A 27,689-nucleotide genomic window follows, 5' to 3' on the forward strand; every position below is an offset into this window, starting at 1 on the left:
CTATACTAAAAAAAATTGATAACTCAGTATATTAAATATTCGGGATTTATTCAATTATTTGTGTTATTATTATTGCTAATCACGCTATACTGTCCCATACGGTCATGCAGACAGGCCGGAAGATTTAATAGCATCAAAGCCAAATGTTGAAAGCTATAATGATTAGAGTTAACCCATATGGCTCCAAAAAGAGTTTGCATCCAAATCCGATATGGGCCATATCACATGGCACACCGATATAGGGCCCGGCCCCATATCTGCATGGGCGCCGCATTCCATCAATATTGATCCGATTAAAATATATGGAAAGTGAATGAAAACAAGGGAATTCCGGGTCATTGAAAAAAAATAGGGATATACCAGATATTTTCAGCGCTTAATTTGCATTCGCATAAATTATTGTTACAATTTCAATACCCATCCCGTTAAAGATGACACCCCCCCCCCCAAAAAAAAAGGCCAGTTTTTAAATCGCCAAGAATTTAAGTTCACTTTTTAATCATTTCTTTTACACAAAAAACTCTATAATATAAAATGCTACAGTTGGTAAACTGTTCAGTTTTTTAAAGACGGAATGTCTGCTCGCGATTCGCGCACGCATCGATTTTTGTTTTTAATAAGATCTATTACGGTTACAAAAAGTGCTATATGAATGCCGGAATAAAAAAAAATCTGCTCGAGCTTTGATCGCACTAGCCTCTTGTCGAGGCCATGTCTGCTGCTTCCCGAGCGAAGCGAGGGATATCATTATAGCGAAGCACAGCGCCGCGAGACTTGCGCCGTTGGTGAGATTTTATTAAAATGACAATACTTGCAGGGACCACGTACCTGGATAAAATAATATTATTACTATCTAATTGTAATTTTTTGCACGGGCAGCCCCCTTAAACAAGACCGAGACGTGAGCTGATATTTCTTTTAGACGTTAATCTTATAGACGGGACATTCTAATCACTTTGGGAAATTACGAAGAGCATGAGTATTTAACCCGGGTATTTAAATAGATATAACTTATGCGAGCACGAAGCGCGAGTTAAAAAATTTTTGATATTAACATGGAAACACGACAGTTTAAGTATCATTTTCTTAAGAACAAAGTATATACGAACGCAAAGCACGAGCTGATATTGCTAAGAGTTAAACTTTAAAATACTTGTTATAATCATAAAACATGTATATATAGCGAGCTTGAATCTCGAGCTGATTATTTTGTATAGATTAAGTCCTAAAAAGTAAATTATATATGCTTTTTGTTATAACAAAAATGATAGGTATCTTGCTGAAATGATGAGAGCGCGCAAAGGGCGATATGATCGGCCTATATATATCTGAAACACGTTTTTTAAATTACAGAACAATTAGCTGTGCATATATATATATATATAAAAAACGAGTACCAGCGCAAAGCGAGAGATGAAATTTCTCATATAATGACCTGAGGTACCTTTTAAATGCCAAGTCCACCCAAGATTTTTTTAATCGATATAGAGAAAAATCAAACAAAAACATATAACGCTGCAAATTTCATAGAACTCGGATGTAAAATGAGAAAGTTATGACATTTTTAAGTTTCGTTTTTTTTTCACAAAATAGTTCAATGCACAACTCAGCGATATGCAAATGAGAAAGTCGATGATGTCCATTATCACTCACTATTTCTATTGTTTTTTATTGTTTGAATATTACAATATTTCAATTTTTATAGATTTGATAATAGGGTCCAACTTGATTGAACCATATAGAATTAAAACACTGCTAATTGCACATGAGAATAAGGAACAACTTTACCATAAACTGTTAGAATAATGGTAATTTCACATGTTCAGTGAGAAATAAAACTTTGTTTCACTTCAGTGACTATGTTGACAAGGAGGAGAAAATTAGAATAATTCATATTTCATATAATAAAATACAAAAGAAATAGTTAGTGGGTGATGTCATCAGTTTGCTAATTTGCATACCGACCATGATGTGCAAGTAACTATTTTCCGAAACTTAAAAATATCATAACTTTCTTATTTTACATCCGATTTTGATGAAATTTTCAGTGTTTTGCTTGTTGGATTTTTTCTTTTTTTTTCAAATCAACTTTTGGTTGGGGGTGGGTGGACTTGTCCTTTAAGCACTAAATATGTGGGATATTCTCAGCAGTGTTTAATAGGAAGGCTAGCGTATCTGACTAAGCAATTAATTAATCCGAAATAATTATGCGCTGTGAATAAGTGATATACAATTTGAAAAGGGGACACTTAAAATTAAAGACAATTGCTATTTTTCAGGAAGAGAATATATTCAATTCAATTCAATTCAATTCAGCATTTATTTCCAATTCATTAAAAATACAAGGCATGATCATGTACAAACAAAGAGACAATAAAAATAAAAATATATCATTGAAACATGAATAAATACAGACGAAAGTGATAATCGAAGTACTATTGCCAAATCATTGAAACAGTATAAAAATAAGAAAGATAAATGAATGGAAACAGGAGTGTACTAAAAAAGCCAGGAGAAGGCTTGTTAAAACGCACACACCCAAAATAAATAAATTCTTAAAATAATTGTAATATATGGATGCGGCAAGTAGCAATAGAGTAAAAACAAATAAAACAAAAACAGAAACATAGAAAAAAAAAACATCAACAAGACATAATACAAAACTTATGGAAATTATTATTATTATAGAATGTATATCTTTTTATCTTCTTTAATTTCCCTTTTCACCTCATTATTTTTATTTCCTCCTTTCTTTCTTTCTTTCTTTCTTGTTCCTTATCTCTATCTTTATTTCTTTCTCCAGTTCTCTCTATTCAGGGGGATGTGACCCACCGCCCCACCCCCGCTTAATATTCCGCCACCTATATGAACGGGAGTATATGCAACAAAAAAAGAGAAAGACGTCCTTTGGAAGAGGAGCTCAGAAGTAGTTATGACATAAAAAAAGTGATATGCATATTATATGCAGCTAACTCTCAAGTGTGCATGCAGGGGCGTAACAGGGGTCGTTGGTCGTGGGGGGGGGGCAAGAGCAAAACATTTCCTGGCCATATCATGGTATAATAATGTAAGGACAATTATAATGAGGAAAAAATCTTGAGGGAGCCAGATTTGGCGTATCGGGCAGAAGTTTATTTTGAAATATAAAAAAAAAGTTACGGAGCGAGCAAAAATTTTGACATATTTATTGCAAAAATCAAATTTTGTGATATTATATAGATTTTGAAATGATTTCCAGAAAATGAAATCAGATTTTAACTTTCTCTCTCAGCTCTTTTTTTTTTTTTGGGGGGGGGGTCTGCACGCCACTGTGAACAGAATTTTTCATTGTTTTCCATACATTTCATAGTGCGTTTCCTCCTATATATTTTCTTTTATTTCCCATTGGGTGTTGTCTGTTAATTGAACCATGTCCATGCATGGTTGAACCCAAGACCTTATACGCCTGTGACTGACGTAAAGCTGAATGAAGGAAGGGTCCATACGGGGGGGGGGGGCGTTCGAGCCCTTTGAAGGGTATAGATGAAAAGCCCTATACCGTATGGGGTCTTGGGCAGAGCCCTCGCGGTTGCTTTGGAGATTTAGCCAATTAGTCAATTTTGCCAGCGTAAAACTTTACCTATGGGTAGGGAGAAATAACGTAAAACAATTAAGAGGATACTTCAAGCCTTATACTAGTATTGGCTATAAGGACTTATTTCTGTTCTGATTGCGACCGCGTTATTGCATAAAATTTAGCAAGCTAATACAGTCCATCTTTCTCCCCGCTCTTTATTCGGCAGCCCGGTCGTGTTAAGTTTAATTAAGTGAAGTTCTTTTTTTTCTTGTCCCTTCTTCGTTTTCAAATGTAGCATGTGGCTCATTCCATTCTATACCTCCATTTCCCGATTTTGTTTGTCATTTTGTCATCTTTTAATTTCCCTTTTTTACTGATCATGCTAATGGCATTGCGCAATGATTTATATGTTCTTTTCTCGTTCCTAATTTCCTGCTTTCCTTGCGTTTTCGATTTTTTCCTTTCCCTTTCCCTCTCCTTTCACTTGCCTCACCCATTTCCTTTTTTTAAATTTCTCCCTCCCTTTTCTCCTTTTCCCACCGTCCCCCTCCCGGAAATCCGCCTGGGGCAGCTTGCCCCCGCCTCTGATTACCCCACTCTGATCCCCCCAAAAGGTTTCACATCCAATTTTACCTTTTTTTCTGTATACCCCCTCTGCAGCCGCGGCGTAACAGGGGTCGGAGGCCATGGGGGGGGGGGGCAAGAGCCCAAAATTTCCCGGTCATAATCATGGTATGATACAGGCATAAAGGTGTAATGAGGCGACGATTTTGAGAAGGCCAGATATGCGTATCAAGCATAATTTATCTTTTAAAAGAACGTTGCAAGCGAGAAAATTAAGCGATCGAGCAAAAATTTTGACATTTTTAATTAAAAAATCAAATTTTGTGATAGATTATTTTTTTTGACAAGATATCCAGAGAATAATATATTTCACTCTTTTCTCTTTCCATTCCCTTTTTTGTGGTCTGTATGCCACTGTGAACATGATTCTTTGCGGCCGCCCCCAGTAACGTGAAGAGTAAAAAACGTGAAGAGTAAAAAGGCGCAGTATGGCGCATGTGCTAAAAAGCTGCATGATATAGGCTAAGTCCCGAGCGAGCGAGAATAAAAATCACATTTTCATGAGAATTTAACTTTGAGATTTTTTTGACATTATATTCTGTAAATAAAATGATATCCTACACTTTTCCTTTGCTTTTCTTTCCTCCTTTTTTTCTTGGTTTAACTTTTGGGGACCTGCATGGCCCAACCCTACCATATACGACAGTGCTATGCGGTTGGGGTCCGCCTGGATCCCCCGGAATTTCGTAATATCAAATCCAGTAAACCTTGCAGATTGCCGCTGTTTTAATCAAATTGCTGGTATATACAGAAAATAGCTTTTATACAAAATTTTTATTCAACCCAGTTGAACCAAATATTTTGAGAGGGCAAAACATAGCACTGATGTGAAGTCCGTCGCCGAGTCACCAGCCGCATCATCATGCTCTGTATCTTTATATGGACAATTCTACATTTATTTTTACAAAAAAATCAACTTTTCTTATTTTTCAAGAAAAATAAAGTTCTTTTGGATTATTGTATCACTATGGCTCTTGGTCATCTTTCAGGACTGAGCACTCTGACAGTCCTGTTCCTCTAATGAGGAAAGGGTGTAAATGCCCTATGTCCTTGAAATACGGTAAATAGGGGTAAATTTGCGAAATTGGGAAAGTGTTCCTTACAATCTTATAATTAGGGGTGTTTCAAGGTACCGCAATTTTGTCCTTGTTTTGCGTGAAAAATTTCACAAAATGTCCTTGAAATTGACTGCAATAGGGGGTCACTTGTATTTGTGGTAACGGTCGACGTGTCCTCCTCTGCGGCTGAGTGACCCCACTGCGTGGGGTCTGGGCAAAGCCCACTGATCTCTCCCCTAGGGGGGAGAGATCAGTGGCAAAGCCCCGGTAGCTTATACTTGCATAAAATTTAGCAAGCTTAATTATAGCACAATGTTGTATGCAGTTCATCTTTCTTTTCGGCTCTTTATTTTCAATCCTCGGCAGCCTAGTCCGGCGTGTTCGATTAAATGGGTTTTCTTTCTTGCCCCTTTTCTTTGTTTTCCAATTTAGCTTTGACTAACCTTCATTTCCCGCTACCACTTTGATATCTTTATCCCATCATGATATTGCATTAGGCCTATTTCGGAATGATTTGTTCTTTTCAAATGTCTTTCGTTCCTTAATTTTCCCGCTTTCCTTCCTTTTCTATTAAAAATATTTCACCTTCTTCATTTTCTTTTCACTTTCCTTTTCCCTTTCCCTTTTATTCTCCCTTTTCTTTAATTTTTCCCCGTTTTTTTTGTTTTGTTTTTTGTTTTTTGTTTTTACACTTTTCCGGTGAAATCCGCCAGGGGGGGGGGGGGGAAGCTTGCCCCCCCCTCTGTTACGCCATTGCCCCTCTGCCCCACGGGTACCGTACGGTACGTAAATCTTCATAAACAAATCTGTGTTTTATCGATCGCGATCGATCAAGCGTACAAAACGGAGGTGAGATCCTACGACGTAGTCGAAGACGAAAAGTGAGTGTACATATGTAGTTACTTTTAATTTTGCATGAATTGTGAAAGAGGTGACCATCTTAGTCTTAGTGTGTAAATCTTATGATTTGGAGATGTAAATAACGTTTTATTCGACTTTACTTTGCATTTGGCGAGGAGCTCGAGATTGAGTCTTGACTTGACTCTGAGAATGAGAAACACCTGTCTGTGCATCGCTGAGCCTTGGGATCCGGGGAAGCGTCTATTGATGCTCTGCTCGCGCTAGGGCCAGGGAGCTGGGCGAGTGATTTTGTAACTGCGCTGAGTCTGACATTGACAAGTTACAATACATGTAAAAGTTGAATTTAGTGGTAACTGGACATTTGTATTTGAAGAGGGCGGTGATTTTTACAGGCACAGTCTGGCTACATCTGATCTACATTCATTGATTGATTGGTAATGCCAATTCATTGGCATTACATAACCAATAAAAGTTAAAACTGTAAAATGAATGTAGGCCTAGCCTAGTAGGATATGTTTACAATTAGATGTAGGTCCACACTCAATTATTCTATAATAATAAAGTTAGATTTAATTATATGTCGAAGTCTAGAACCTACATAACATGTATCTACCTAAGCCTAGCATTTTTTTATTATTTGAGGTACATCAATTTAGAGAAACTTGATCAGCATATTATTGATTTACTGTTGTTTATTCTAAATCATTAGGCCTACTGTTGTTTATTCTAAATCATTAAAACAAGACAAAATCTATCATTTAGTAAATGATAGATTTTGTCTTTTTTTAAATGGGGTTTTGCCAAACAATGAAGAAGGGGAAAGCATGAGTAGGAGAAAGAGAAGGGGAGGAGGAGGAGGGGGGGGGGGGGGGGGGGAAGAGGAGGAGGAGGAGGAGGAGGAGGAGGGGGAGAAGAAACTTCATTATTTTTGTTATTACATTATTGTTTCAGGTGTTATAATGTATTTGTCTATTATGTTGATGATGAAAATGATTCCCATTTATTGCCATTGGTGTTTTTAATTTTTTCTGAACAGTTTTGTTTGTTAAGCTATCTGTTCACTCATCACTGAGATCAATCATGAGTTTCCAGGAGGAATGGGAGAGGAAGAAAGAGGAAAGACAACGGAAGCGTACTGAGATGGATGGAGGACTTTCAAAGTAAGCGGAGATCTTAACAATCTCATTAAATGGCAATTTAATTGTTTGATTTTTAAAATCCATTGAGCCTTACTATTTGCAGAAATAACGTAAACAATCAAGTCCTAGTCTACAGTAAGAAAATTGTGTTCAATCGGTTTATATCAAAATTAGGAGGATAAAAAGGAGGATTGGCAAGACGCTTTTTTATACATGTACAACCCCAGGGGGCAGAGGGGGTGGGGTGGGGCTTTGTTGAATTTCATACAGCAGCTTTTGGATTGTTTCCCCAACTTTCACAAGATTTGTTGCAATACTCATGCTATAATGGTATAAAGGTCAGATTAGAATTTTGATGAGAATATTTAATTGTCTGAGCAGTGAGTAGGCCTACTACTTTTTCATTTTTTTTAATTCTGACAAAATGTTCCTAATTTTATTATTTTTCTCATTTTTAATTTAATTGTAATATGGACGTAATGTATGCCTATTGTTTGAATTAATGCCCCCATTGGATAAGAAGGCGATATACATACATGTAGTAAGTACTTTGCTCATAGAGATGTAGTAACATATGCCCTTTTTACACAGGATTTTCTTAACCCCGGACTATCGCTAACCCCGTACTATCCTTAACCCCGTACTATTTTTTTTCCTTTTCACACATGCCAAATTGTTATTGCTAACCCCGGATAAGGAATGCTTGCTTTTTACACACGAAACTCGCTAACCCCGGACTAGTGGTTTTTGTCGATCATTCGTAGTACAAGTGCTTCACTCGCAATTTCCTTAACCCCGTACTATTTAAGCTTAACCCACTTTCGTTTTACACATGCGATCTTAACCCCGTACTATTGCTCTTAGCACCGCAATTGGTGGGATAACCCTGCTTTTTTGCAGGGCCAAATAATCCCGTACTATAGGTGGGGTTAGCCCACTTTGCAAAAACGCTGTGTAAAACGAAAGTGGGCTAAGCTTAACCCCGTACTATAGGTGGGGCTAAATTGCCATTTAGCCCCACCAATAGTACGGGGTTAAGGAAATTTTAGCCTCTCTAAAAAGGGTAATAGCTACTCTCCTCAACCCCCAACCCCTATCTTTCAGTCAAAATTAAAAATTAACAAAAACAATTATATGAAGTATGGGAGCAAATTTTACTGTCAAAATAAGTATGAAAATATAAATACTTCAAAATGATTCACACTCCCTATCTACATGTATATCTTCATCTGAATTCAAGGATCTTCTGATATCTCTTTTGGGAGAAACACATGCTCTCCTTCAGAAATGTGGTTACAGTATTGTGTGCATGCTCATGAAAAGGTTTCAGGGCTAAAAAAATTGCATGACAAAGTCCTGTGTTATTTAAAAAATGTTGATATCCCTTCATATACTGTACGGTGTATGAATTCTTGTCCGGACTGTTTAATTCTCATTCTTTGATTTTGATAATGTATTTTTTGTAGATTTTTTAAAAGTTCAGGGGCCCGTTGCAGAAAGAGTCGCAATCAAACGCAACTCTAAAAATCATGCGCAACTTGATTTTCAACCAATATAAAAGCGCGCATTTGGGACTTGCGATTGATTTTTTGACTTGCGTTTAAACGCAACTCTTTCTGCAACGGACCCCAGTTCCAACTACATGTACATGTACATGTAATCCCCTGCACGATATTGCTTGTTTACAATGTGGCCCTGTTTGTACACTCTCCTATGCTTTTTAATGTCACCATGCAAGCTGTATTGGAATGGGGAAGGAATGTGTTTGCTTAGAAGCAAATCACTCCAGTGTAATTGTGAGTTTGTTTACAGATGGGTTTATTGTCACAATAAGCAAAGGTGTGTAAATGGGAGATTTTTATGGAATGGAATGAATAAAAAGGTGATTTTAAAAGCTTGTGTCCTTGTTTAACTCATAGGCCCATATTCTACAAGTCTGGTTTAACTTTAATGGATAACATACAGTCAAACCTGTGTTAGTGGCCACCTGTCTACAGTGGTCACCTGCCTATAGTGACCACTAAAACCGCTTCCCATGGAGGCAGATTGTGTGTATAAGAACCTGTTTATAGCAGCCACCTGTCTATAAAGGCCACATTTTGTGTTTCCCTTGGGTGGTCACTATAGACAGGTTTCACTGTATTTGGTCTAAAATTCTGTGCTGAAAATATGGAAAGCCAGAAATGTCAAAATTTTGTTTACGTTTTTTTTTTATAATACATGTAACTGCTCTTTCCTGATTCTTTTAAGTTAAAGATAACTCCCAGGCAGTTACGGATGATTTGAGTGTCAAATGAGCTTTGACTGAACTTAGACCACACTTAAGATTAAACCTGACTTTGGAGACAGAGTACAGACCATAGAGTTATGCACATGTGCAGTGTCTTTATTGAAGATGCAGTTTCTCAATATACTACATGTATTGTTCAATCATGCATGAAATCTGAACAAGAAGAGGACAATTTTCTATAAATGTTGATACAATTTATTTCCAAACTCCAATGTTCATGTACATGTGTGGTACCCATCCTGAATTAAAAAGAGCAAATCGTGATTACAAGGGGGGGGGGGCAGTCAAATATATTGCTGTACGTGCATGCGTGACCAACAAGAATTTTCCAAACACCCCCAAAACAAGTTTTTCTCTGTGAGCAAAATAACCCCCGAAACAAGTTTTTGGGGGCTTTATTTTCATATTTTGGCCCCTAAACAAGATGTTGCCAAAATATGACCTGGGGGGGAAGCAAAAAAAAAAAAATACCCTAAACACGTTTGGCTAGTCTAAATAAAAAGCTTTGGGGGAAAAAAACATACCCAAATACGTTTCACCCGCGATTGTTCTTTGACCACTCTTTCAAAACCACCCTTTTTCTTGAAAATCAGAGTTTTTTTATACCCTTTAACGGGTCCATGCGCGACCGCATCCAAAACAAAAACACCCCTTTAAACACGTTTTTTTTAGTCATGCCTGTTTACAGTGCAATATATTTGACTGGTACATGTACATGTGCATACTATAGAAATGTGACTGTCATGAAACAATAAAATCGATGCAATTTCCTTGATGATGCTTTTTTTGTTCTTTTATTGAACTATTTTTTTACTTTTTTTGCAAAATAAAAAAAAAGAATATGTATCTGAAATTTGATTTTTTTTTCAAGCTGTGGCTTCTTGCAGGCCTTTAAATACAGTACAAGTACATGAGTATCATATGCACCTCCAAATAATACCTAGAACTTCAATTTTTGCATTGTACTTTATGATCTGTAAATCCCTATGTTATGATTACTAAATCATGATAATGTCATTCTAAATTGTAATTGATGGAAATGAACTAAAGATTCATTTGAATTTGGAGCTGAACACAGAGGCTAAAGCCTGCGTCCAGAAGCATCCATAAGTTTCCATAAGTAGTAACATGTAATTCTTAGAAACTATAAATCCCTCTATGTACACATATGTCCATGTAATTATTCGTTTTAATAGAAATGTTGAAAATCAAGACATTTCTCCTCTTTTTATTTTTGTCAGTGGCTCAGTTTCCCCACCAACCAAGACTTCTCATGTGATAGTCCCAAGTGTTCAGCTGGTATGTAAAAAATATTTTGAAATCTTTTAATCCCTTGCTCTTTACCCACTTTCTTCATTTTCATTTTCCTTGGGCCAATTGCAAAAAGGGATGTGCACAGTCAAGCTCAACTCTAAAATGATACTCGTTCTTACAAAGAGTTACGATGGATCTGACCAACCTCAACTATTTGCAGTGTCCAAGTTGTAAACAGAGAAGCACACTGAACTTTCAAGAAAACAATGACTGTGTGAATATTCATCAGATATGCAAAATATTTTGAACAAACATAGATTTTAGATGTTAAGGCGGGATCCTGGGCCCCCTCTTACAAAGAGTTACGATTGATCCGATCAATTGCAACTATGGACGGCCAGCAATGTCAACATCAATTACATGTATGTATGTTTGTTCAAAATATTTCCTAGCTATTATGTATGTTCATGCATTCATTGTTTCCTTGAAAATTTACTGCGCTTTTCGTTGCCTTCAATTTCAAAGGACATTGTGCCGCTTTTTCCTAGAAAAAATTCTGACACTGATTTCTATAGAGTTACGATTGGTCAAATCAATCGTAACTCTTTGTAAGACGGAGCCCTGATCTTCAAAAGTGTGCATTCTGGACTTGCGCTTGATTTTATTGAGTTGTGGACAACTCTTTCTGCAACAGTCTCCAGATTTTTTTTCTTAACTCCTTTAAACTCTCCTACTCTGACAGGACTATATATATGTACATGTAATACCCCTTTCATAAACCCAATTATGCGGCTAATAGCAGCATAATTTGGTCGTAAAATTGGAGGAGGACCAGAGTTATCCGCATTATTTTGATGCTGCTATTATCCGCATAATAGCAGCATCGGGACAAGATTTTGAGTTTATGAACGCATTTCCAAATAACGCGGATAATTGCCATGGTGCGGTCACAAGGTCACGCAAGGTCACCCTTTTCAAACACAACCGCAATCGGAGGGGGCGTGTCCAGTTGTCAGGACGATTATCCGCCTTTTTCAGGACGGGCGCTCGTAAAAATAATGCGGCTTATTTTCGGAGTTTGTGAACGCAATTTTTGTTGAATTATCCACATTACTCTTAGGCGGCTAATTGGAGGATGGGTTTATGAAAAGGGTATAATACTATATAGAGAACTTTGATACAAAGTGTGGTGATTGATTTTGCAATTGATTTTCATGACTGATTGTACATACATGTACAGATAGTGGTCAATGCATTAATTAAAAAAAACTGGTAAGATCATTGCTATTGAATCTTTGTTTCTCGACCCAGTGCTCATTTTTCCTTTCTTCCTACATGTACATGTATTTTGCTTTTAATCTGTCTCCTCCACGGATCCCATATCCTCTCTGTTTCTCCTTTTTGTTTCTTCTGTGAAAAGTCCTCCCTCCCAATTCTTTTTCTGTCACTTCCAATTTATTGTCTACATATATCATTCATTTCCTCCTTCTTTTTTCTCTCCTCTTCTTCTTTTCCTTCCTCCTCTTACTCTTTATCTCCTTTTTTCTTCTTCTACTTCTTCTTCTTTTTCTTCTTCTTCTTCTTCTGCCTCTTCTTCTTATTCTTCTTCCTCTTCTTCTACTTCTTTGTTTTCTTCTGCTTCTTTTCTCGCCTTCTTCATCTTCTTCTTCCTCCTCTTTTTTCTTTATCTTCTTTTTTTCTTCTTTTTTTTTCTTCTTCTTCTACTTCTTCTTTTCCTTCCTCCTCTTACTCTTTCTTTATCTCCTTTCTTTTCTTCTTCTACTTTTTCTTCTTCTTCTTCTGCCTCTTCTTCTTATTCTTCTTCCTCTTCTTCTTCTACTTCTTCGTTTTCTTCTGCTTCTTCTTTTCTCGCCTTCTTCTTCATCTTCTTCTTCCTCCTCTTTTTTTCTTTATCTTCATTTTTTCTTCTTTTTTTTCTTCTACTTCTTCTTCTCCATCTTCTTCTTTGTCTTCTTCTTTGTCTTCTTCTTTTTCTTCTTTACTTCTACTTTTTCTTCTTCTCCCTCCTCTTTTTTTATTATTCTTCTTTTTCTTCTTATTCTCTGTTGTCTTCTTTTACATCATATTCATCTCCTCTTTCTTCTTCTCCTTGCTCCCTGTTTCCTCTCCATCTCCTTCTTTTCCTTCAAATTCTTCTTTTTCTTCTTTTCTTCCTCTTCTCCATCCTTTTCTCTTTCTCTTGTTCTCTCACCTTCTATCATTCCATTACGAAGCATCTAATGTAGCATCAAGACTAGTGCCTCTGTTTTTTTCCCATGGAGAATTGTTTCTGATTCTGGTATGCTTGAAATGTTAACCTTCCTATTATAAACCATACAGATTCAATTATTTCCATTGGGGTATGTTTCACAGTAGGTCAGAATTAAGGTCAGTCTCCAAGCCAGACAGATTTGACTTTCAGTTTGACACTTTTAAGCTAACCCTTTTGATTGTTTTTTTTTTTTTGCGGGGGGAGCACTCAACTGTATTGCTCAAACACACACACCCACACATACCCACACTTTAAATGTTATATAGTATGGGGATTTTCTTTTGGTTTAAAGGTGATATCTGCATGGTACATGTATGCTCAGGGTGTAAAAACAAAACAAAAAAGACGAGGAGAAACAGGTCTTTTCAAAGACATTTTATAAAAAAAGGGGGCATGTTTGATGAGTGTCACACTATTTGCTCCTGCGACATGCCTCAGAGGGCATAGGATTAAATTTACGGTAGGATTGTAATAGAGTTTTTGGTTCAGAATAACGTAAAGATAAAAATTAGGGCATATTTAGTATTGGAGGCTAGGTTTAATGATTGGCTGAATATGCAGATTTTCCATCGGAACAATCGTCACTGGAGGAAATGCCATAGAAACCTGTGGTCACACATGCATACAGCACTGTAGTTGAATTTCCCCCTTCCTCCCCCCCTTCTTGGAACCTAAATTATCTTAAAGGTCAAGTCCACCTCAGAAAATGTTGATTTGAATCAATATAGAAAAATCAGACAAGCACAATGCTGAAAATTTCATCATCGGATGTAAAATAAGAAAGTTATGACATTTCAAAGTTTTGCTTATTTTCAACAAAATAGTTACATGAACGAGCCAGTTACATCCAAATGAGAGAGTCGATGATGTCACTCACTCACTATTTCTATTGTTTTTTATTGTCTGAATTATACAATAGTTAAATTTTTACGAATTTGACGATTAGGACCTCCTTGCCTGAAGCACAAAATGTTAAAATAATGGAATTCCATGTGTTCAGGGAGGAATGAAACTTCATTTCACATGACAATGACGAGAAAATGAAAATATTTCATATTTCATATAATAAAATACAAAAGAAATAGTGAGTGAGTGATGTCATCAACTCTCTCATTTGGATGTACAGTCCGACCTCTCTTATCCGGACACGTTGGGACCAGCATCAATCCGGATAAGGGATTTATCCGGATCTGGGAGACCCAATATTAAATACACGCAGCTGCGCTACCGGCTGCCTCCCCAGGCCACCGGCGGTAGCTACACTATAGTGGGTGTGCGGTAAAGACAATTATTCACTGTCTGCATTCACTGCAGAGTCAGTGCAAATTATAGACAGTGTTTTAATGGAAATGAAATCGATCGATGGCCAAAACTCTTGGATAATTTACCTGCTAAAATGACCGAGGTATATCTCGAAAGAAAGAGAATAACTCAATGAAACCAAGTTTTAAAATTAGATCATCGCGGCGGGTATCGCAGCTTCGCAATGTCAGCCATTGTTAAACTGACTGTAGGCTCAAACATGATAGATGGCGCTGTCCGTATTGAGGCCTAAAGTCAGCTAGCAAGACAAGTGTTTTTCCCGCGAAGCAAAAAGAGAAACGTGATGAAATGTTTGCACTCCGCCCTGATTTACTGGAAATTATCATTCCTAAAGTTCTTTTGGTGATTTGGGTGAGATATTTTCATGAAAAATATGTTTGGTGTAGGGTGACTATGTTGGGAAATGTATGTAATCAAAGTGAGTTTATGTATAGGGTTGAGTTTAGATTGAAATCTTACTTCCTCACGTACCGGTACTAGATTAAAAGGAAAAAAAAATCTCGGCAAGTGTGCGTCCGGATAATAGAGAGATCCGGATAAGGGGAGGCCGGATAAGAGAGGTCGGACTGTAACTGTCTCGTTCACATAACTATTTTGTTGAAAATAAGCAAAACTTTAAAATGCCATAACTTTCTTATTTTACATCCGATTTTGAAGTAATTTTCAGTGTTATGCTTGTTGATTTTTTCTCTTTTTATTCAAATCAAGTTTTTGTTGGGGTGGACTTGTCCTTTAACGATGAGAAGGAAAATAATTTTTTAAATTGTCGACATTTCTCTGATTAATAATCTAATGTCTCCATTGGATGATCAAATGAGAGAAAAAAATCTCACTGATTTTTCTGTGAAATGTGATAAATATGTGATTCATATGTGCACTCCTTGTTCAGTATTTTGAAAAAAAAATATACATTTTCATTCTTCTATTGTTTGATTTACTGTACATTGTACGTTTTCTCTCTTGTTGCAGAAACAGACTCCCAAGTCACCCACGTAAGTTTTATCAACTCAATTTTACCAAGAAATTAACTGCACTGTCAATGTACATGTATACAAAACAGTATGTATTTTACATATTTTCATGTAATATTCAAAATTTGGTAGATTTGGTAAATTTTGGTACTCGTTGTATGCAAGAAGGTAGACAATAGTGTAAAAATTTACTTCACAAGTACGCTGTGTGGTCAAAGATTCAGATTTACTTAAAAATTTGTATTGCACCATTTTTTTATTGAAGTGAGAGAGTATATTTACATCATTTATGTGTGTTTCATCTTGTGTGTATTTTGTATTTTACCAGCTTAAAAACTGTATGTTTTTATTGTTGTTTTTAACAGGGCAATGAAGAATAATAATCTTGGAGAGAAACCACTCAATGAAGCTGAAAAGAAGGCAGAGGTACTGTATATAGATTAAGATGAATGACAGAGGTGATTTTAGGAGAAGTAAATATCTGATCAATGAGATTATGGAGGGAGAATAAGACGAAGTAGAACTTTGATATTATTCAGTTCAAGACCTACATGTATTCTTTACAAACTCATATTAAAAATCATTTACAACTGGAATTCATCCTAAAAAACCCAAAGAAATATGTACTGGCTTAATCATCATTTTATTACTTCTCAGTGATATTTGAAAAAAATTGTTTCTTGCATAGGAGTTGCGTCAAAAGAGAGAGCAGGAGCGTATCGAGGCTGAACAGCGAGCGAAGGAAGAAATCATAACTTCTGTCACATTGGACCTAGACAAGAAGGTTTGTATCTTTGAAATCATTCTAATGTAAAATTTTAAGTATGATATTTGAAAACAGCATTTGCAAAGAGTGGCGTAATGGGCCAAAACTTTTTGAGTGGGCTTGATATGGCATATTGCGTAATATTAACAAAATATTGTGAGCAAGAACATTGTTTTATATTTTTATTACAAAAATGCAAGTTTGTGATAGACTTTGACATAAAATTCAGAAAAAAATATATATCACCCTTATCTCTTTTCTTTTTGTTTTTGTTAATGAACTCCGCCCCTCCCCCTCTGTATGCCATTGTAAATTTGTCAGTGAAAATCTCTGGCAAGACACTTCTTGAGACCCTCTATAGGGTAGACCTCGTAAGATTACCAGATAAATGGAGGAAATTCAAGGAAGAGTATTGAAATTAATAAAATTCTGATGTAATGATTGTATTCTCTTTTATTTTTTTTTCGTACTTCTGTATCTGTTTTACTTTGAAATATTATACGAAAGATTAATGATAATTGTTGTGGCCAAAAACCCAAGCAAACTCATTGGAGATTTGAGTACTTTCTCTTTAAATTTGGCCCTAACATTGGTCTTTGTCTACGAAGGAATGGCCAAGGTGTATGTGAAGAGTAGAGTAGAATCAAGGATGAACCAAAGTATACACTATAATGTTGTAAAGCTTTCGGCCCTGGCATTCAGTTTTTAGCTCATCCGGCCCGAAGGGCAAGATGAGCTTATGCCGTGGCGTGGCGTCCGTCGTCTGTCGTCCGTCCACAATTTCAAAATGCTACTACTTCGCCATTTCAAGTCCGATTTCAATTCTGTTTGCTTTATATGATAGCACTAGGTGGGGCATTCAAAACTTCTACACAGAATTTTGAAATTCATTAAATATGCTAATTTATGCGCATTTTTCAAAATTCACAAAAATGCTTCTTTATTTGTTGACCGATTTTGATTTTTTTTCTTCCATCTGGTAGAGCTTCATGAGGTTCACCAATCTTGTACACAGAATTTTGAAATTTTGACTAGAACAATTTTTATGCTAATTTATTCAAAATTAATTTATTCATATTTTTAAAATTTCACATAAAATGCTTTTTCTTCAATTGTTGACCGATATTTACTTTTTTTCTTCTTCCATCTTGTAGAACTTTATGAGGTTCACCAAACTTCTACACAGATTTTTGAAATTTTCAGTAGAAAATTACTTATGCTTATTTATGCGAAATTTATTCAGAAATCACAGAAAATGCCTCTTCTTCTTTATTTGTTGACAGATTTTGATATTTTTTCTTCCATCCGGTAGAACTCCATGAGGCCCACCAAACTTCTACACAGAATTTTGAAAATTTCAGTAGAAAATTATTTATGCTAATTTATGCAAAATGTATTCATAAATCACAGAAAATTCCTCTTCTTTATTTGTTGACAGATTTTGATTTTTTTCTTCCATCTGGTAGAGCTGCATGAGGTTCACCAAACTTGTACACAAAATTTTGTCTGGAAAATTATTTATTCTAATTTATGCAAAATTTATTCATAAATCACAAAAAATGTTTTTTCTTCATTTGTTGATCAATTTCAGTTTTGTTTGCTTTATATGATAGCTCAAGGTGGTGATACAAAATTTAAACATAGAATTTTGAAACTCATTGAATCTGCTATTTATTCATATATTTTCAAAACTCACAAAAATTGCTTACTTATTTGTTGATTGATTTTGGTTATTTTTGTTCCATCTGAGAGCTACATGTACATTAGGTTCACCAAGGTTCTACACAGAGTTAAGAAACTTTGACTAGATAATAATTAATACTTAATTCATATGAAATTTATTCATAGATCACAAAAAATGCTTCTATGTCATTTCTTCATCAATTTCAATTCTATATCCTCAATTTATGTCACCAATATAATTCATTACAGTGTCAACTGGGCTGAAATTAAAATTGTGTTAAATTGTGTTGCGAGATGCCAGATGAGCTCCACATCATTGATGTGCTAGTTATTTGCTGACATGGGTCTTAGCAAATTAATGTATATATGATTTTTTTCAATAAACTATTTTTTTCTTTTACAGGAGGAGATACGTCGAGCTCGTGAAGAACGTGAGCGACAGGAAATGCTAGAGGCAGAAGAAAGGAAGGCTAGGGCTGAGGTAAGATGATATTTATTGTGTATGATTGGTTTGCTTGTGATTGTGCCGTCCAGATTGAGTCTTTTTCAGAGATAGGAGAAACAGGGGGAGGAGGAGGCAGTGGTGGAGAGAGGAGGAAGAAGATGAGGAGTAGGAGGAAGAGGAGGAGGAGGAAAAGGAGAAGGAGAAGAACAGGAAGGGGAAGAAGGAGAAGAAGAGATCTAGATCTAGACCTATATTAGAATCTACCCAAGTCTAACATTTCTACTTGAAGTCAGAGGAACATTAAGTTAGAAAAACTTGAAGCATATCGATTTATTTTACGGTTCTAAATGATTGATTTTGTCACTTTTTTATGGGGTTTTGCCAAACAATGAAGAAGGAGAAGGGGAAAAGAATGAGAAGGAGAAAGAGAAGGAGGAGGAGGAGAAGAAGAAGAAGAAAGAAGAGGAAAGAGGAGGAGGAGAAATGGAACAATAACAAGGAGGGGGGATAGGGCGGAAGAAGAGAAAGAGGAGGGAAAATATCAGGATGAGGAAAAGGAAGAGGAGGAGAATAAGGGGGAAGATGAGAAAGAGGAAGTGGGGGAAGGAAAGGAAGATGAAAGAGGCAGAGGAGAAAAAGAGGAGTTGTATCTAGAGGAGGCAGCATGAAGACGCTCATTCGGCTTGGATTATTTTACCACCATATGTACAATTCCTGGGCAGTCTGCCATAACTGCAGAGGGCACCACCAATGGAACTGCTGGTAGTGTCCTATTCTGGAGTAATGGATCATATTTACATGTAGGTTTGTTTTGGGAAACAGGGCAATCCAAGATCCTCCAAAGAAAATAGGCAGTCTGCTGGGGGCGGTGTTTGGGACGATTTCAGAACAAGATTTTGACACAAGATAACAACAATAAACACTGGGGCTGGACAGGATTAGTTGGGGACATTATTATGTACAACTACAAAGTATGTAAGATTCAACCAAAGTCTATGACACAATAACCGGTATGAATAGAGTAGTCCATGACACACATGGTCCAGTTTTATAGAAAATTTATTGAAAGTATAAAATGCAATATAAAAGGTATAATACGAATTGAAATTAATAGTACATAACTATACATCAGTAGTCATCTCCAATTAATATGTTTCCTAAAAAACATTTGAGAAATATGAAGCATACATGAGCCGATATCAAAGTATAAATCTTATAACAGTATTGAATAGAAATATAAATTAATTTGCAAAATTTATTGATACAAAATTGCATTTACGTGTAAATGTACGTCTAAAAATTGAAAGGTACATGTACATGTATAATAGAGGAATATAGCTTCTTTTTGAGCCATTTGTGGATGTAAACAACGTTTTAATTGCTGTACAGTGCGTCCCAGAAAAAACGAAACCGAGATTTAGCGATGATATATCATAACTTAATCATAAATAAAATAGACAAATGACCTACCAATGTAAAGCTTAGAATCTCCTCTTTCATCTGGTATTACTTAGATTATTTCTCATTCACGCATGAGTGAGCAAAAACAATTTGAAAAGGGGATACCAAAAAGTCACTTGGCGGGCTGTATCTGTGTTTTAAAAAGAAAACCACATTTTTAAAAAGTTCAATATCTGCTCTTTAATTTGATACCTCAATTACAGAAAATGGTCAAGAAATAACAAAGTTCTGGTTATTTGAAATAAGGCTTGAATTTCAATAATTTCAGAAAATGAAGAGGTTTTACAGGCTAGCGTTCAAACTCACTCGACACTCCGTTTTGTTGACGATCAGCCATGCATGAAGTCTTTTGTTACCGTGCGATAGCTTCTGTGGGAAACCGGTGAAAACAAGTTTATTTAATGAAATTAGGGAAATACAAGCATTGTTTCGAGGGATCATAACTTTTTTAATTCTTGACCATTTTCTGTGATTAAGGTATCAAAGAAAAGAGCAGATATAGATTGAACTTTTTAGTCATGTGATTTTCTTTTTGAAATTCAGATACCCCCGCCAAGTGAGTTTTTGGCATCTTCTCTTCGAATTGTTTTTACTCACTCATGCGTGAATGAGGAATAATCTAAGTAATACCAGATGAAAGAGGAGATTCTAAGCTTTACATTGATAGGTCATTTGTCTATTTTATTTATGATTAAGTTATGATAAATCATCGCTAAATCTCGGTTTCGTTCTGTACAAAGGATAATTATTGAATACTAGATTGGTTTGGTAAGACAGCCATCTTCATACACTCATTGCACATTCTTACCCAGCATAGCACCTTACAGCATATCCACTCAGCCTTGAACTGCATAGACTGGTTTCAACATGAATAGACCAGTGCTATTGTGGTTTATGCGGCATGAAGCCGGTGGTGATCATTTCATTTGTTTGTACTTTACTATGTGTGTGCAGAAATCAACACTGTTACCAACCTGTTTGCTCTCTACAAAGTTACAAACCAAATTGGGTTCCAACATCTAAACTGTTTCACCATAAATACTTATCTACACGTATTCCGTACTACAGTAACAGCAACTCATCATTTCAAATTGAACTCTTAATATGCGGTGATATAAAGCCTAACCCCGGCCCAGCAAATGTCACTAGGAACAATCATCAAAATCATCATTATTCTTCATCCGAATTATATGGCTTACAGAACACAAATAAACAATCACTACATCTACCACATACAACATCAAAGATCTTGGTATTCAACGGGAACCTCTTCACCATCGTGGCAAACGAGCAGGAAAGAGAAAAAACCTGATCGCAATAGGGCGGCAACCAGTTCATCTTTCGATAACAACACCTGAAATTGTTTGTAATGATGATCAATGCACAATACCAGTTATTATCCGTTCGAGAATTAAATATCGGCGAAAAAAAGGAGTTCATATTAATTCACCTAATCTTCGTCAAATTAAATTGCATAGAAGTGAAACCAGTAGATATTTTTTACCTAAATTTTTATTGACAAATCTAAGATCGATCAACAACAAATTGGATGAGCTTGAAATCATCGTAAAAGAAAATTGTGTTGATATAGTAGCATTGACAGAAACTTGGGAAAATGAAGTTTCACCTCTTGAGTTGTTACATTTAGATGGTTTCGCAACTTTTTCTAGACCACGTAAAAATCGACAAGGAGGTGGGGTAGCTCTGCTTGCCAAGCATGAATTTCATCCTCGTCTTTTAACTGACATTAAAGTACCAGAGAATATTGAAGCAATATGGGTTATGTTAAGACCCTCTCATTTACCCAGGAAAATTTCAAGTATCATTTTATGTGTACTCTATTTTCCTCCAAGAAGCACTAATGAAGCTGATTATGCAGATCATGTTATCTCGACAATTGACTCTTGTGAAATACCCTGATGCAGGGATAACTGTACTTGGTGATTTTAATGATTTGAATTTACAAGAAATACTAAATGATGACATGTTTAAACAAGTTGTAAATAAACCAACAAGAGGGCACAATATACTTGATAAGATTTTTACAAACTTTTCTGAATTTTATGATAATGTTTTTATTCTCCCGCCAGTCAGCAGAAGCGACCATAACTGTGTTATTTGGTTTCCTTCTAATATTTCTAAAAGAATTATTGATAAGAAAATTAGAATTGTACGTCTTTTAACGGACAATGGTTTGAGGTTGTTTGGACAATGGTTGACAGCACAAACATGGGAAGAAGTCTTTTTAAATACGTCTGATTTATCAATAATGTATACCAGGTTGATCGATAGTATAAAAATAAACTTGATTTATACTTACCTTCGCAAGAAGTAAAAATTAGTCAGACTGATAAACCTTGGATAACACCTTTTATCAAATCACTTTATACGTGACCGACAAAAGGCTTTTAAAAACAAAATGACACTCTTTGGAGACATTTAAGATATAAAATTATTACAATACTCGTATAAAACAAGAAAAATTAAATAATCCTTCAGCCTGGTATAGACATATTAAAATACGTACGAATGGTAATCAAGACAATATTCCAATCACGATTCCTAATGTTGACATTGAAGATGATCTATATTGTAAACAAGCAGCTAACGCAATCAACAATTTTTTTGTGTCAATCGCTTCTGATCTTTCTCCTCTAAATAGAGGATCACTACCAGCTTTTTTACCTTCTCAGATTGAAAGTCCTGAGATCAGTTGTTGGCAAGTCTATTGCAAACTGCGTAAATTACAATTACATAAATCATCAATCAGAGATGATCTCCCCATTCGTGTTATTAGAGAATTTGCATGTGAATTGGGTGTACCGGTTACTAGGATACTCAATATATCTTTTAGACAAGGAATAGTACCTTCACAGTGGAAATTCGGTCAAGTAACTCCTATTCCAAAATCTCATCCACCGCGCATCAATAATTTACGTCCTATATCTTTAACTTCACATTTTGCTAAGCTCGCCGAATCTTTTATGGCTCAATGGTTATTGAAAGACATTGAGAAACAAATCGATATGCATCAGTTCGGTAACAGACCAGGATTGTCTACATCACATTATCTTGTTGGTCTATTACATCATCTCTATGACAATGCAGAAAACAAAAAATCTGTGTCCACTGTTGTATGTACGGATTTTAAAAGGCATTTGATCGCCTGGATCACAATATTCTAATTAAAAAAATGATTCATATGCACATAAAACCATGGATCATAAATTGGATTGTAAGTTTTTTTGAACATCGTAAGCAATGTACGTTATATCATGGAATCTTTTCTGATATCAAAGTTAATCATGCCGGTGTGCTCCAAGGGACACGACTTGGCCCGATCCTTTTTTTAATTATGGTAAATGATTTATGTGAAAATATTCCTATACATTATTTTAAATATGTTGATGATTTGTCTTTAGTACAATGACGTAAATCAACCGACAATTCGCAATTACAGTCAGTACTCAATTCAGTGCAATCCTGGTCACAATCATATAATATGTCACTCAATCCCTCAAAGTGTTTTACTTTACATATAACTTTTATGAAAAACCCCATCACTCCTGAGGTTCTTGCCATTAATAACTCTGCCTATGTAGAAAGTATCAAAATTCTTGGAGTTATTATACAATCTGATTTGAAATGGAATTTACATGTCGATGACTTGGTTAAGAGGTGCAATAAAAAATTATATATGTTAAGGAAACTGAAATGTTCAATTTACCTTTAAAGGATTTAGTGACAATATATATGGGTTATATACGACCAATTTTAGAATATTGTTCTCCAGTTTTCCACAGCAGTCTTACAGTAATACTATTGAAAGAATACAACGGAGAGTATGTAAAATTATCTTGGGACATACATGTAATTACATTACATACTCAAATGCATGTCAGGTATGTAATTTACCAACACTTGAGGAGAGAAGACTGACACTAAGTAAAAAATTTGCAAAATCACTTTCAACTCATCCATTGTGTAAGACATGGCTACCTCAAAAAAACATACAAACATATCTCTTCGTCGTACAAACTATTACCAACAGTTTCCAATAAGAACAACAAGATTTAAAAACAGTCCATTGCCTTTTTTTGGTAGACATACTCAACAAAAGATGAGTGTTTAGACTAAGAAAGGCAATGCAAATGGTCATCCTCACCCCATCATAAAATTATTTTTGTCATTTAAATAAGTGTCAGTCTCCTCTCCTTCAAGTCTGCCATTATCATATTACATTCACCCATTCATCATGTTCATTGTCTTTTATGCCTTATTTAAAATGTATAAACTTTTAAATGTATAACCGTTTTTAATGCATTTTACTATGTATTTAATAATGTGCCAAAACCAACTTGTAAGCATGATCTTTCCCGCTTTTGCTGTTTTTTCATGTATGATTGTTAACATGTTTGATTATCAATAAAAAGACCATTTTTGAATTGAATTGAATTGGCTTTGAAGGGAATACAAATTATCAGATTGAAAAAAACAATTTGAAAGTAGTTTGAAGGTTTAGAGACACATTCAAAATAAATTGTTTTCCATGTAAATTAGGGTATTAAACGTTCACTATCACGATCGAAATATATTTACATTAAAAAACAAGGCAAAGAAAATCAGATGACACTCGGTAATAAACGAATTCTGATAGGGGAAATGCGATAATGTTTCATATTTTTTAGGGGAAAACTGTTAAATCTTCAGTCTTCGTTGCATTAAGAAGGTGAAGAAGAAAGATAGAAAATTTAACTCATATCACCTGGTAAAACGTTGAATTTGATCATTCTCTGTAGAGATTCCATATGGTTGTGCCTTTTCCTTCCACTGAAGAACGATTTTTGTACCTAATAGCTTTATTCTCGTAGATTGGTTTTTTTCCTTACGCAATTTATGTGCGATTTCTGCGAGGTGGCCGCTGTGAATCTTCAGGCTGGGAGGGAGATCCATTCTCACTGTGATGCGAGGGGGAGGTAGTGGTGGTTGCATTTCAGCTGCTAATCCTGGTTGCTGAGATGTCTCCTTCGGGCGTCTCAGGCTCTCAAAAGTAGAAAGAATGAGATCTCTGTCAGGCATTTTCTGGAACTTAGCAATTATCGGAGCGGGTCGGGGACGGGCTGGGGCACCGGCGTCTGGGATCCTGGGTTGGTTGCGGGAGGGTAGTCGGTGGGCGTTGACGAATTGGATTCCTTTGGCCTTTTCTTCGTCGATTCCAAGCAGGATGAAAACCTTAACTAGCGTGATATAGATATCCTCATTCGGGTCGCTTTCAACACCGTAGAATAACAAATTCGGCTTTCGATTGTAAATCTCCATCAGAAGCAGTTTCTCTTTCAGATTAGCGATTTTGTCTTGTAGAGGCGCGAGGATAGCCGGTATTGAATTTTCCACATTTTTGCAGAATTATGCTCCACTGTAGATTCCACGTCTGTCAGCATGGTCAGGCGGCGATTAAATGATTGCAGCTCGGTGTTGATATTATCAAGTTTGGATAATATTTTGTCAGAAAAGTCTGCAATATCTCGCTGTAAAACAGCGTTAGAGGGATCCGGGGTAGTAGGCGAGCGAACTTTGTCAGTCAAGGGTGCCGACGGGGCCGGCTGCTTACTTGCAGTTTGCCGTGTAACAGGCCTCGGACCATGGGATGCCATAATTTCTATTATGTAACGTGTAATCTCAAAGGGTGGTGGGAGCTCTGCTCAATGCGTCCGTTTAGCTCGAAGTCATGTCACGAAGTCCTGTACATGTACATGTAGTTACATGTTGGTTTTGGGCTGAAATCTTTTTTATTATAATACACTGGATGCATGTAACAATGATCATGATAATTATAAATGAGCTCAGAAGCCCAATTACTATAAATAGGGACTTCTTCAAAAGCATCTTTATGTTTTCTATCGCATCTGTTATCATGTTTTGATTAGAACAAGTATCATTGCTTCCTTGGCCTAGAAGCAAGTTTGTTGCTGATTGTGGGAAAGGTGAGGAAGTAGGGTTCCAGTGTGTCATATTTTTAATAGCTTCATTCTTGACTGGATCCCATCCACCATCCACACATTGTGATACGGTCTTGGTTTGATCGAAGATGGAAGAACAACATCGTATGGAATGATTAGTCATTCTTGCCAGTATGACCTGACGCAAGACCCCATTACGTTCGACCGGTCTGTCAAAATGTGGAAGCCGTAAACTATTTTGGTAACACTGAATTTGGCCTGCTATGTTTCCTTTGGGAGCAGTGCAGTGTAGCTTCATCCATACCCCATCTAGATGGCCACTGCTTGATCCGCACGATGCCTTACCAGGAGGGTAACCAACACGTAACCCTATCCTTGGGTAGTCGGGTAGCAACTCACTCCCGTTATATACCGCGAGGCTAAACGTTCCCTCGTCATTTCTTGATACAGGATCTATGGTCAAACGGACCAAGCAGGTAGTGTCTTTGACGCTATCCCCAAAATGTTGAAGGTCATATCGCAGCGGTGTTGGGTTATCTTGTTTTGCCGAGTTGTAGAAGGGTAACTTGTATCCATGTCGCAAAGTGGTTGTGGTGCTGTCACATGGGTATGAAAAGTTAAGGGCTACAGTCTCCCCTTCTCTAGCATAGAGGATTGTACCAGCACTTGGATTGTTAAACATGATGCATGTCATGCTCAAGACAAAAAATATGAGTTGAGTGATTTTAACTTTACTTTTATCGAACTTGCACATATTCGAATTAATATTATTTACTCAAATTTAAAGAGAAGTAGGGAATCACAGAAAGGGAGTGTTGAAATTGTTATTCCAATTAATCTTTTCAAAATACAGATTTGCAAGGACTGAGGATTTCAGTTTGGAAACTCAATTTACAAAGAAAAACTTACAGAAGAGTGAACAAAAAGGGAGATTAAATGATCAGAAGACAAAAGAATATATATATATTTTTTTATAGATTCTCAGATCAATGTCTTTTTGATGTTGTTCACCTCACATTCTATACTAGACTCTTGCATATGCCCAAATGGATTATGTCTACAAAACTTTGTCTTAACAGACTTCAATAACAGCAACATCAATGTATTAAGCATTAGAATTAGATTATTATCAAATAGGAAACAAAGATGTTAACTAGAGTAATTTCCATGTACATGTACAGTGTTTGTTGAATATTCTATTCTATTACATCAAGAATTCACAAGTTTGCCAAAGCTGCCTTCTCTGTTGTTGATCTTGATATATCACTTGTGATGCTCAGTGGTTGCTAAAAATGTTTTTTTTTTAACGTTTTTTAATGTTTCACTTCACACACTGGAAATATCAAGAATTACATGTACATGTAGTCTGCCGCAAAGTTTTAGAGCAAAAACATGTCCTTGTATGTATGCCTGTAGGTAGTTACTTTCTGAGAGGATCCTTTTTAAGAGTGAGACTTTCACTTTGATGAAGCAGAGATGGAATTTGAGTAGTTTAATAAATGAGTGTTTATTTCCTGTTGTGCTGTTGCAATTTTAGCACGTGTAAAGCGGTTAGATGTGTCTTCCATCAAAGTTCAATATTCAAATTCATACTAATGTGTTTGTAGCTTGACCTAGTCCACAGATTCTGAAGAGGAGAAAAATGATCATATAATTATTTTTATGGTTTTTGCAATGATTGATTTACTGAGAGATCTTCAAGTAATTTTTTGTTTCAGTTGATAGAAAAATATACTTTCTGCAAAGCTTATATATCAACAAATAAAATATATATTTCTATAAAACTCTTAAAGGGGTGGTCTAGGCTGAAAGTATTTATAGCTTAATAAATAGAGTAGAATTCACTGAGCAAAATGCTGAAAATTTCGTCAAAATCGGACAACAAATAGCAAAGTTATTGAATTTTAAAGTTTAGTAATATTTTGTAAAAACAGTCATCATGAATATTCATTAGGTGGGCTGATGATGTCACATCTCCACTTGTTCTTTTTTTATTTTATTATATGAAATTAGGTTTATTCAAATT

General features: G+C 35.9%; 1 protein-coding gene across 4 annotated transcripts; it reads left to right on the plus strand.

Annotated features, from left to right (window-relative positions):
* Positions 1-6,042: 6,042 nt before the first annotated feature.
* On the plus strand, positions 6,043-18,410 carry LOC121420972 (caldesmon-like). Of its 4 annotated transcripts, none has more exons than XM_041615531.1 (8): positions 6,043-6,119; positions 7,136-7,259; positions 7,759-7,779; positions 10,770-10,827; positions 15,347-15,369; positions 15,714-15,774; positions 16,037-16,132; positions 18,201-18,408. In XM_041615531.1, the coding sequence occupies exons 2-8, from the start codon at positions 7,180-7,182 to the stop codon at positions 18,285-18,287; spliced, it is 426 nt and encodes a 141-aa protein (XP_041471465.1). In that variant the 5' UTR covers positions 6,043-6,119; positions 7,136-7,179; the 3' UTR covers positions 18,288-18,408. The 4 variants fall into 4 exon arrangements, with proteins under 4 accessions (XP_041471465.1, XP_041471462.1, XP_041471463.1 ...); XM_041615528.1 differs by having other exon boundaries at positions 6,112-6,169; positions 18,201-18,410; XM_041615529.1 differs by having other exon boundaries at positions 6,112-6,169; positions 7,762-7,779; positions 18,201-18,410.
* Positions 18,411-27,689: the final 9,279 nt, after the last annotated feature.

This window comes from Lytechinus variegatus, chromosome 9 (assembly GCF_018143015.1).
Source record: "Lytechinus variegatus isolate NC3 chromosome 9, Lvar_3.0, whole genome shotgun sequence".
Taxonomy (NCBI): Eukaryota; Metazoa; Echinodermata; class Echinoidea; order Temnopleuroida; family Toxopneustidae; genus Lytechinus; species Lytechinus variegatus.